At 32.9% G+C, this 13,217-nt stretch overlaps 1 protein-coding gene across 1 annotated transcript in view; it reads right to left on the bottom strand.

Annotated features, from left to right (window-relative positions):
- Positions 1–12,871, bottom strand: part of LOC114340589 (division abnormally delayed protein) — a 1,420,234-nt gene extending 1,407,363 nt beyond the window's left edge. The window contains exon 1 of the mRNA XM_028291358.2: positions 12,509–12,871. Within this exon, the coding sequence (XP_028147159.1) occupies positions 12,509–12,686 (178 nt within the window). The 5' untranslated portion in view covers positions 12,687–12,871. The remainder of the gene's footprint in view (positions 1–12,508) is intronic.
- Positions 12,872–13,217: the final 346 nt, after the last annotated feature.

Below are 13,217 nucleotides of genomic sequence, written 5' to 3'. Positions count from 1 at the left end.
GTAACAAAACATGCTAATAACAAAGTTGTACAACAAATTTGTTGTACAACTTTGTTATGTAACTTGTTAATAGCATGACTATCCAGACTATATAACAAAAAACAAAACAACAACATGAGCATAAAGTTTGCAGCATTTTAGATGGATAGCTGGTGGGTTAGGTAGTATATAAAATTGCGTCATATAAGTATGGAGGATCTCTTCATAGCAACAGCAGCTTGTGTAATATTGTGGAGGCGACACCGGCGTGTTAAATTAATATTTTGGATGTGTCCTTCATTAGCAGCTCGAGCAAAATATAGGTAGTGGTACAGCTCTTTTAGCTGATCTGGAAAGAGATAACATAGACCCATCGACAGGAGACATTAAATGTGATGGCAGTTTTAAACACTTCTTAAGAATAGAAAGTTCTGATTTTGAATTTCTTATAAATGAAATCGGCCATAAAATAGGCAGGAAAGACATTTCGAGATGCAATTCCAGTAAGAGAAAGATTAACAGTTATATTATTAGCAAAGTATTTATTTTTTAAACTTTTTACTCATTGTTTCAGAGAGGAAGTATAACATTTCTGTAGAATTTAATTCCTCAGTATTATCGTCTTCACCTGTTCATGATTGAGTGTCACTGTCTGTTTGAATTGGTGTAGCTGGAGAAGTAGCGGATGTAGGTGTAGTGGACGGAATAGAAAGGCTCAGATATATTGTATGATTGAGTGCCTGTTTGAGTAGCTGATGAAGCAGTCTGCATCTGTGTAGCGAATGAAGTGAATGTTACAGGTTTTATGTCTGAACACTCTGCTCTGTAGAGAATAGTATTTATGTCAAATTTAGAGTTGATTTGCACCGATTTGCTGTTAAGGTTCCGCGTACTGCTTTTCTTTTGTTGGCTTGAGTTATAGGCGTACGTGCATTGCATTAGTTTTAACTACAGTTTCTGTATCTATTTTCACTTCTATTTCAGTCTATTCATCGTGTTTTTTATTTGTTTTTTAAATCAATAAATGTAGCTCATCCCATAGCAATCCCATAATACTCGTTACTTACGAAATAGCTCAATTAAATGAGTAGTCAGTTCTTTCGACAATTTCATCGCGTAAATAACCCTACGTGAACAGAGCAAAGAAAAATCTAGCACAATCACTCCAGAATGAACAAGGCGATATGACTCCAACGGTTGCTGCTCGCGTAGGTACTATGCCAGAGAAATGTTTCAATAACATGTTTTTAGGTGTAGATCAGTCGCGGTGCGGTTTTATAACTTTCTTTGATGTTTACCGACATCTGTTGGATAACATAAAACATGCTATATAACCAGAAAAATGTTATACAACACTGTGTTTTAAAACTTGTTTATTTAAAATTTTGTAACAAGTTACAAAACTTTGTTATTTAACATGTTTTGTTACATAGTCTGGACCCGGCTTAACGGTAACTTCTTATAGGTAATACACTACAATTTCTGAATATTTTTTCTGAAATCTATCGAATGGTACCAAACACGACCCCACGGAGGTGGGGGGGGGGGGTGGGGTGGTTACTTTAAAATCTTAAATAGGAACTCCTTTTTTTTATTTCAGATTTGGATTATTTGCGTAAAAATAAGCAACTTTTATTCGAAACGTTTTTTCTAATTACGGATAGGTGGCGCTATAATCGGAGAAAACGGGTGTTGGAAATGGAAAATTAAATTAAAATATGGAAAGTCCCCACTAAAATGGAAAATTTTACTTAACTTTTTTGGTTTTAGAACCTAATAATCACAACCCAATAGGTCCCCAAAGCGCTCGAGTGACTGCACATTTAGCATACTTCGCTCCCCTACTATATATGTATTATAAATAATATGCGAAGTAATTATTAACCCAAACAACCATAATTCAACTTTTATTTACTAATAAAGAACTGGACGAAAGTGTCACATCAGCTTTTATGAAACACATGAATATTTACATAAAAAGGTAAGTGATCTGCTTGAAATCGATATTCCCAAAATCATCTAAAAATTGTTTATACTTGAGTACTTTGAGACTCTTGTATGAAAAGTGAATACCGAAATACGATTAGGAATCTCCATTATGTAATTTTTAAATAATACATAATTCTTAGGAAATGAAAGGTATTATACAAATGTGTTAAAAAATACTACCTACTGAAATTTTTTGATGGCAGTAAATGATGAATTGGTTTATCGAATTTATTTTTAAGGTGATACAGTAGCGATCAACAGGTAGCCAAAACGCGTTCCAAGATTGAGGCTGTAATTTTGAATATGTTTTCGAGATATTTGGCACACGTATTTGTAATATAATAAAGAATGGCGGTACAGAGCCCAATTTGAAAAATATATTAATATGTGGAAATTACTCTGTAAATAAATACAATATTAAAAAAACGAGTCTGTACCGCCATTAAGAAGAACAAAAAAATACACTTTCTTCAAATAAACTTTTTTATCAGATGCCTAGATTTTGTGTCATTTTGGAACTACTAATGAAATAAAAAAATTTAGTAGTTCCAAAATGACACAAAATCTAGGCATCGGATAAAAAAGTTTATTTGAAGAAAATGTATTTTTTTGTTCTTCTTAGTGGCGGTACAGGCTCGTTTTTTTAATGTTGTATTTAATTACAGAGTAATTTCCACATATTAATATATTTTTTAAATTGGGCTCTGTACCGCCATTCTTTATTATATTACGAATACGTGTGCCATATATCTCGAAAAAATATTCAAAATTACAGCCGCAATCTTGGAACGCGTTTTCGCTACCTGTTGATCGCTACTGTTTCCTCTTAAGTAAAATATGTCATTTGGATATTTTTTTAAACTCGATAGATCCTAGGGACATGTCGGTAGATCGGTAGGATCATCACTTTTGGGAGTTTTGGGAATATCCCAATTGACAACGCAATATACACCGATGCCGTCTACAACGAGCGACGAATCAGAGATGCCAGATTGGGGTACTTTCGCCCATTTTTAGGGTAATTTGAAAGCACATGGGAAAATTTTTATAGGTTGAATTGGTTGGGGAATTTTTCGGGAGGAAAATTGAGCAAACTGAATTGCAATATAAATGTATTGTTATGATCTGCTTTTTATTAATTTATATATTAATTATTATTTATCTGATTAATTATTTAATTGTCGCAAATCATACATAAAAATGAATAAAAAATCTCAGGGTGCCTTTTTATACTATAAAAAAAATCTAAATTATCTCACGTTATACTTATCTTCTCTCGTGGGTTCAGTATCTCTTAGTTGATCCTAATCGGGATAAAATAGGGAAAAGAAATAAAGCAAAATATTAAAATAAACATACAGAATTGTCTTTTATTTGTCAAAACCAATACTCTAAACTCTATCAAATCTAAAACCTGTGGACACAGATGTCTGAATGAAATCTTTACCACTTAAATTTATTATAGTTAAAAAAAACAATTTATCGGTTTGTTCCCGATGACTTTGGTAAAACAAACTAAACAAAACAAATTTATGTATTCGCAAGATTAGCTATACTTCCTATTTACTTTTAGAAATATTGGAATTTTAATTCATATGCCTTTTACTCAAAATTTTAGTTTCCGAACATAAAAATATCTTTCACATAAGTTGACTGACCTTTTGCTTCACTCACTCTGATGTCTTCTCGTGACCCAAAACAGCTCTCCCTCGTTGACTATGTTAAAGGCTACTCATCAAAGCCCTCTCCGTTCTCCAGCTTCAAAACTATCAGCATACCAGCACCAATTCTCCAACAAGCCGGGCCTCTTTTGACACGTACTCGATTCAAACAAAACTCCAAAAATTCTCTGCTCTCCTTCTCACAATAATACAGAATCAAAGAGGTATTTCGTCTCAATTTGATCTGTCTCTCGTTCCACTTTTCAACACTATTCTCCACTATCAAACAGCCACTGGTATCTGCTAACTATCTATCCACTAAAACGTCGAACCGGTCCTTAGCGATGCCAAAAACATAATGACTTCCCCTTCAAACTCTCTTAATCATTCAAACTACTTTTCCCCTTCCACGTTGCCAAGAATCTGAAACATCGACTTTTCCATTCGACAAACAAAACAGTCACCCTCAAAACCATTCCGACCATCCTAATTACCTTCTGAGAACTATACAACATTTACTCGTGTTGAAACAAAGATACTAAAATTCCAAACTTTCTCCTAAAACCACTTTTCTAGAAATTGATAATTACCTCTACCCTAAACAATCTTTTTCCATTTTAAATCAAAATACATCGTTATTTTCACTTTAATTATTCACAAAAGTCTTTAATGGTTCATCGGAAAGCTCATTAAAAAAAGAAATCCACTTACATCCAAACTAAATTCTAATAAATATTTACAGATCAATATACAGGGTGTATCAAATTTATGTGCCCGCGTTATTAAAAAAAAATTAATTTAATTTTTATTTTGCCTTTGATTGATAAAATTGAAAACACAATATTATGTAACACATAACATTATATTAACATTATAACCTATCGAGTATTTGCTTCTGATTAAAAAAAAACGAAAAATGGTTTTTGGAACAACCGCTTTTTTTGACCAGTTATAACCGCCAGGTTAAACCGTAAGTAAAAAACCGGTATAACCGAAAACCGGTTTTTTGTTCAACAACCGCCATCCCTACCTTGGTTGTTACAAATACAGTTCGCTGGAATAAGTTTTACCCCCCTTATTAACTTATTTATTTTTAGCACATAAGAAAAACGCTCGGATAGGTCGATTTTTAAAATAATCATAGTATATTATAGCGTAAATGTTTCGAACTTTACGCGATCCCTCTTCTTCAGGTGACAGGCACAACTTTGATTTTTTTAAATAGGAAAGTAAGTACATCATGTGACACCTCATTTAAAGGCTTTTTTCTACAACCGTGTTAAAAATGCAATTTTTAGAACTCCATACGTGCGTTAAAAATGCTACTTTAAGGCAGGGCCGGTTTTAGGGTTCTGAGCGCCCCTGGCAAAATAAAATTTGGCGCCCCTTCATATAAGAATATACAAATTTACTGCAAATATAAAAAAAATAGGAAAAAATCAAAATTTTACCATAAAGAACTATGTAAAAATATATTTATTTAAAAAATAGTAGGATAGTTATTACTTACAACTTATCCAACATAGGGCATAGCATAGCGAGCACATTTTAAGTTCAAGCGACGAAGAAGCGAGGTAAAAGATAAATGCACATTATCAACAACCAGTAAAAAATGTGATAAATAACTATTTAGATGGAAAATAAGCCACAATTAAATTGAAAAAAATAATTTTATTATCGTTTCGACGCCCAAATCGGGTGTCGTTGTCAAAATACTACTAAATTAAACAAAAATGTTGTTGCTTAGTAAAAAATTCGTCTAATAATTTATTTAATCTGACTCATTTATATCATTTAGTGTGTATAAATCTTCTACAAGACCAAAAAACATGTTCATTGTGCGCAAGATATAGCTGCATCCCCAATAACTAAATTGAGGGAGTGGCATCCAGTTAGCATAAAATAACATGCGGATATTCTTTGCAAACGCGAGCTTGTACATCTTTATTTTTTCTCTTCCTTTTAGAGCCGTTGTGATATCCTTGACCTTACAATCATCTATGCAAATTCAAATAAAATCATTCATTTTTTTTTTATTATCTCATGAGCTTTTTATTATCTCTATGACTCGATACCTATAGAACCAAGCTATGGTTTTAGGTATCGAGTTACTAGGACAAACAATATGCTGCATACTAAAATTAAACCCGGTACTGTGGGATAAGAACATCAGTATAAAAACAAAAAGAAGAATATAATATAACACCATGACAAAAAGTATTCTGAATAATGGGTGTGAAAATTGAATAAAAAATACGAAAACCAAATGCAAAATAAGAGCAACAGAGATCGAATACCTAAGTAGAAGCTGTAGAAGGGATAGAATAAATAACATAGAGATTAAGAAAATAATGGTAATGAATTCAAGGGATAATAGACAACATAGAACAAAAGAGATTAACCTGGTACGGACATGGCAGAAGAGCAGACCAAAATCGTTGATAAACAGAATAACAGATTGGAGCCCGATAGGAAGAAGGAAGAGAGACAGACCCCGAAAATCTTTTAGAGATAAAATGGACGAAGCAATATTAGAAAAGAAACCTGCAGGACTGGAAAAACAGAAAGAACTGAAAATAACGGTCAAGTGAAATAATACAGGAAAAACTATGGAAATCCAGGGTGGTCAAGAAAAAACAGGATGTTTCTAAATAAATGCAACAAACTTTAAAGGGTAATTCTATATGAAAAAATAATGACAGTTTGCTCTATAAGCCTATGTCAGGAAATACTTCGTTTCCGAGATATGGGGTGTTGACATTTTTCTTACAAACTGACGATTTCTTTATTGTTCTAAAACCGGTTCAGATATGCAAATGAAATTTGATGTGTTTTAAGAGGTAATTATTGCGCATTTTTTGACATAAAATTAATAATTTTATATCTACTGTTGAAATGGTGTGAATTTTTTTAAAGAAAAACATAGTACGCCACTGAGATATTTCAAATAACAAATCATTTTGGAATTACTCGTTCAATTTATGATATATACAAAAATCTATTATTCCTGTTTTTCATACGTCGTTCGTGCCGTTTTTATGCAAAAAGTGAAACATCTTAACGCGTACAAAGTATTCGAAATAAATTTCTATATATTCATATTATAAAAAAGAACTTGTCAATTCTAATTCATATAGATATACCTGGTTTGTTTTTTTTTATTTCAAATTACACACCCACGGACACACGACAATGTTGATAAAGCAAAGTTTACAGAACAGGAAGACAAAAATATCTAACCATTGAGGCTATAATGACAAGTAGCAGTATAATAATATCACTGACTATTCATAAATTTGTTGATACTTCGTAAATCTGATCTTCGTGTATTTTAAGTATGTATGTATAACATTGTAATACCATAAAAGTGATAGGTATTACCTGACAAAAATGACCTTTAAAAGCCATAACAGTTTTTAGGTTGCATTATTTTTATTAGAGAATTTTTGTGAGCTAGAAATAGTTTTCTTATTGTTACAATTATTTAATATTAATTGTCTTAGGAGTAATCTTAGCCCAAAGATAATCTATAAAGTCCAAAAAAATAGTGAATGTAAAAAATATTATATTTTTTTTTTTGTTTAGCTAATGCCTCGACAACTAATGGCCATTGGCATGGTAGGTACGGTAATTTTGAACAGTTAGGTACCTAGTGTCATGTGTAAGTAGTGTGGGTGTTGAGTAAGTGGCTTGTTACTTTGCAATGTCGACGTCATTGTCTTTGCAAAGAGACGCTAATTGTATCCGAACGTCTGCGGTCCCTCCGGTGAGAACCGATCCCACGAGGACAGAAACTATATTCATTTATTAATTTATAATAAATGAAAAATTTCCGACCCTGGTGAGATTCGAACCCACAACCTTTCGGATTTTTTCGATCCAAAGGCAGGCGCTCTTACCACTGAGCCACGGAGGGGGGTAAATATTATATTTATATATCAGCGTCTCTCAAAATTTGGCGCCCCCAAATTCTGGCGCCCCGGGCGGTCGCCCCTTTATCCGGCGCTGCTTTAAGGCACTAGTGCTTTAAAATTTTTATGGCACTGCAATTCGTATTGATCGTATAGGCAATTTTGATGTAATGTCAAAAAAATATAAAAATGGAATGTCAGTCAAGTTCAAGTAAAAGTTTTTGTAGATATCGTCCTGTAATTACGTTTGTAGAAAAAATATTGCATGATATGCGTGTTAAAAAGTGCATTTTTAAGGCACTCATGTGAATTGCAGAACTCGCTGTCGCTCATTCTGCAAACTTTCACATGCGTGCCTTAAACGTGTACTTTTAACACTTATATCATAAATAACTATTGAAATACTGATTACAAAAATTTATAGTATTTTAAGCCTTTCTGAGAGCATATGCGCAAAAATTTCGCTCGAATTATTTTTAAATGCGTTCATTTTTTTCGAATACTGCGAAAACCTTAAGTATTTTTAAAAAATTTAAACGCAGAAAGAAATATTACTGTATTATCCATGGTCGAAAGTCCTTGAGAACTTCTATAATATTTATTTTAATAAGTCACAGGGGTGAAAAAAAATAGTCTGATTTTTAATTTTAAATATATATTACAAAAGAAACTTTTTGTTCATTATAAGGGACTTTCTGCCCTCGGGAATAATGTATTCTTCTATTTTGCGTTTAAATATTTTAAAAATACCTATTAGTTATCTCAGGATTCGAAAAAAATAAATGCGTTTAAAAAGAACTCGACCGAAATTTTGCGCCTACGCTCTCAAAAAGGATTAAAGTATTAAACATTTTTGTACTGTTTGAATTTATGCGACGATTGACGATCCACTGTTTTAAAGATTGGTTGAACAGATGTTGCCAGTTGTATGGTCCTCACTATGTGTATAAGTTATTCAACAGGGCATAGAATATACATGGTTAGAAAATATACGCCAAAGTCAGCGCCTCTATGCGGAAAATCTCTGAACTAAAAATTGATGTGGACCATACAAAGTGAGGTCCCACTTTTTTTTGTAAAAAAACAGTGTTTGCTATCAGTACATGTCTACGAAAAAGTCTTACATTGATTGACTAAGTGAGGTCCGTATACTGGACCTCACTTTGTACAGGACCTCACTTCAACCGCAGTTTCTTTTGATATGTGGCTCACTTCATACGCTGGGAGTAAATATATATATATATATATATATATATATATATATATATATATATATATATATATATACATACACATTAACATGGGTCACACGCTTCACGTCCAGGGGCCCTATTTATTTGGTAAAATTACGAAAACAAACCGAATGATAAAATCACGAGTCCGAAGGACGAGTGATTTTATCCATTTCGGTTTGTTTGAGTGATTTTACCCTAAATAAAGAAGTTTAAGTATGAAAACGAAAAAATTTATCAAGCAAAATTTAGAGGACGAGTGGTATTTGTAAAGATTATTTTGTGAACCAATATGTATTATTAGTAAATACGGGCATCTGTGAAATATTTTTAAGACAACTAGGTTCAATGTCTTAAGTAGGTTATAGATAAATTATTTTATGATTTAAAAATGAACCAATTTATTTATTATATTGTTAATACATAAAAAACTGTTTAAATCGAAAATGAACAATTATTAAAAACACAATTTTTATAACTAATATGAGATTTTCCAATGTCGTTCGTAACGTATGTGAAATTTAGGGTACCTTAAGTTTTATCAGGGAAGAGACTGTTTTATCAAGGAAGAGGCTGTTTTATCAGTATTATACTCAATGATTGGCTAGAACGACGCGTGGTGATTGGCTGAAAAAGCAAAAACGTCAGAATTTGACAGGTGAAAAAAATAATCCATATAAATAAACTGTATTGATTCTGTATCTATCGTTACCACTTGACCATATACTTTTTCGGGGGTCTACTATAAAAAGTAATCTTATCTACATAGCGATAAATATAGAAAATTGATCCTATACTATACGTTGACACTTGAAAAGATATAGCCAATATTCATGAAAATAATATTATAAGGTTGTATTATGAATTAAACTAAATCTTATAGTATCATCGCTGAGTATTAAGAAGATTTTTAGCATAAAACTAGAAGAAATTTAGTAAAAAATAATCAGTTTATTATAAATGGAATGAAAACGGAATAGTAAACAATGAGATTGTTATTAAAATAACAGTGAAAGGTAAAATGTCTTGATGTTTCCGTGTATTGGCAGGACCACTTCAAAGTATGTAGATTACACGATTTAAATGCAATCAGTATAAAATCTAAAATGTCTGCTATTTTAAATGGCCACGAGGAAAATCGAGTCGGCCGATGAATTAGTCGTACATTGAGAAACAGACTCATCTATAGGTGATTTTTTATTCATTTATTCGTATCGGAAGTTCAAGAAAAAGGCAGTCCTTCTCATATGCCATGCCTGGATATTGGCAATCATCATGGCGATTCCAACTTTTCAAACGGTTGTCCTAAAGAGTTATTTGAATTGCAATTTAAGGTTTCTCCGCCAAGATATTTGTTTGGTCCTTTATCCCTGCTGTTTCCGATTCAACAGCTTTCAGTATGCTTTCCTCCACCCTCCACGTACGCTTTAAATAAAAGCGGTCACAATTCACAATATAATATTTATTCACACAACTCCCCTCTGATATTTCAAGCTCAATTTTTACTTCCGCTCAACATTAGTGGCAAGATGTTAAGCCACCTAAGATTCGCTGACGACATCGTGATTATAGCATGCACATTCGAGGAATTACAAACTATGTTGGAGGAACTAGCAGATATACACGAATGAAAATAAATATGACAAAAACCAAGACCAATTAACATAGACCACCCCAAACGTATAGCTATAAACGGCAATGAGATAGATAGAGTTTCACAATATTCGATAAAAATGTCGATATTGTATTGACATCGTATCGAAAATCAATACGATACCGATACAATACATACCTTAGCAATATTAATGTCAATACGATACTCATTATCTGAAATCAATACAATACCCTTGTATTGTCGATACGCTTGCCTCGATATTATTGAGAATATCGATATCAAAAAAAAAATAAATAAAACGCCACCTGAGTGCTGCATAAGATAAGGCCTATTAAACAGTTAAAATATTATATAAGAGTTATAAGAGGCACAAACGCGAAGGCTCTCCATCTCCATTAGTGCGAGAGAGAAGGACGATGAACCCAATAAGTCAATCAATTTCGATATTTTATTTTTAAAATCATCAGATAATATGGATGTTTTTGAAAAGGAAATTAAAACTACTTACAATCTCCAAGACCTGGACCAGACACAAATATTTTATTATGGAGGAAATTATATACATAGTAGTGTTTTCTCCGTTTTATCTCGGTTGGCTAGCGATATTTTTTATGTCCAAGCGACGTCCGTACCAGTCGAGCGGCCTTTTTCTGAAGCAGCGCTGGTACTAACGAATAAAAGATGCTTTTTAAAAGTATCAAAGAACTCATTTGTGTGAACAGATGGATGAAGAGCTCTTTAAAGGATAATATTTGCGAGGTTACAATGTAATTTATCCTATTTCTTGTTGATTTTAAGAGATTTTTTAATAAAGAGAGCGATGAATGAATAACGAATCGTTTTTTTAATTAACTTAATCATTTTTATATCGATATTTTATTGAGTATTGTATCGATATCGTAATCAATATCAATATGATATTTTTATAAGAAAGTATTATCGATATCGATACACGATACGATACTTCATTGGCATAACCAATACAATACTCAATACCTAAAAAGTATCGATATTATATCGTATCGTGATCGTGAAGCTCTAGAGATAGAACAAGTCCAAGAATATATTATCTACCTACACCAATTTCTAAAACGTCTTCTTCTTCTTCTTTTTTTATAGACATTACTCTGTCTGTTTTTTCAATGTGCCTCTAGTAAGTTGTCGTTCCATCGTTTTCGTGGTCTCCCCACTGATCGTCTTCCCATTGGGGAAGACGAATTTCTGAAACTTGACAAAAAGTATCAAGTGCGGAAACCGCTAGAAGAGCAAGACAAACTAAGTTGGATACTTATTAAGAACCGCAAAAGATCACAATATTTAGGAGCAAAGTGGTCAACCAGTGCATGACATAGGGATGTCAAACCTGCACCCTAACAAAGAAAAGTATTAATAAACTAGCCGCAACAGAAAGGGGTTTGGCTTGGGCACAGAAAATTTTTTGTATAATTGGTTAAGACAAGTGACATTTTCCTACTATCCTTTATATGGGGAGGGGTTTTAACCCCTAAAACCTCCTCTCGGTGCGCCACTGTGTATTGACAACTTGCTCCTAATGCTGTTCGTACTTTTTCAGATCTTCAGGGATATTATCATTTTTTTCAAATGATTAACTGTATTATTTGTTGTTTGTTTGTAATTTTGCCTCACACTATACTTATAATAAAATTTATGTTATGTTAAGTGTATTAAATAATCAAGTATAAATTTAAGGGTATAGAGTTATAACCAATGTCCTAGGTCGACCCTGATACTTGGCAGACTGTGTGTCTGATGTCTGCTCGGTCTTATCTATAAAAAACCAGTATCAGGTATTTAAAACTTCTCGAACTTTAATTCTACAGACCAAAAGGTTGCCTATGTAATGATTACGAATATATCGACCATTTTGTAAACAAATCATGTATCTACAATTGGGATAAACATTGCTTTAATGAATGTTAATTGATAAACCGACTATAAAACTAAAAAGCGCATGCAAGTCCATCAGTATTGAAAACAACAGTTCACCATGACAGAAAAATACATCCTTATCTCTTTAGCAATGTTTCGAAGTTGTAATAACACTATTATTATTAGAATAAAACGTAGTTAAGTCTAAGAATATAATAAATGAGTACATACCTTTTGAAGACACGTCCGAGACAGTAATATTCTTCAAACTAAAGAACTGTCCAACGTGTTTGCAACTACCCTCGTCCGCAGTTCTTTTAGCTCGTAAATTATCCACATTTTTCGCAATCACAACACTCAAACACACCACCAACAAAATGGCCATATAATTATAAACTTTGAGACACATGGCCGGTGCGATTTTACCTACTGACTTTTTGCGTCAAAAACAACAGCCACCAACAACGCTTTTTTTTCGAAAGTTTTTTTGAATTTTTCACGATCGTACGAATACGACACACGGCGCGCGTCTCGATATCGTCACGCGTAGTTGCCTACCTGGCTGTATTCGACCGACTGAATACAGAATAACTGAAAATCGCCGAATCGCAAGCACAGCGCGGATTACAACTGATCTGTCGCCCGGCGGAGTTGCCAGATTATTGTTGTTGTCGTGGGTGGAGATGATATTTTTGAAATACTAACAACTGAGCGTGCTGTGAGATGTTTGAACCTGTCTGGTCGGCTAATAAGAACAGGTCAAATACTTTTTATTTGTTTTTAAGTTGGCATTGGAATATATAATTTAAGACGACATTATTAGTAATTAACATTGTTTGTTTATATAACGAACTATTATTACATAACAATGAAACTTTACTCTTCTTTCGCGTCCACTAGGAAAAGTTAATTTCCTGTAGTCGACTGTATACAGGGTGTC

This window comes from Diabrotica virgifera, chromosome 7, assembly GCF_917563875.1.
Source record: "Diabrotica virgifera virgifera chromosome 7, PGI_DIABVI_V3a".
Lineage (NCBI taxonomy): Eukaryota > Metazoa > Arthropoda > Insecta > Coleoptera > Chrysomelidae > Diabrotica > Diabrotica virgifera.
The sequence above is the reverse complement of the archived record's forward strand: the minus strand, read 5'-3'. Positions and strand labels throughout refer to the sequence as shown.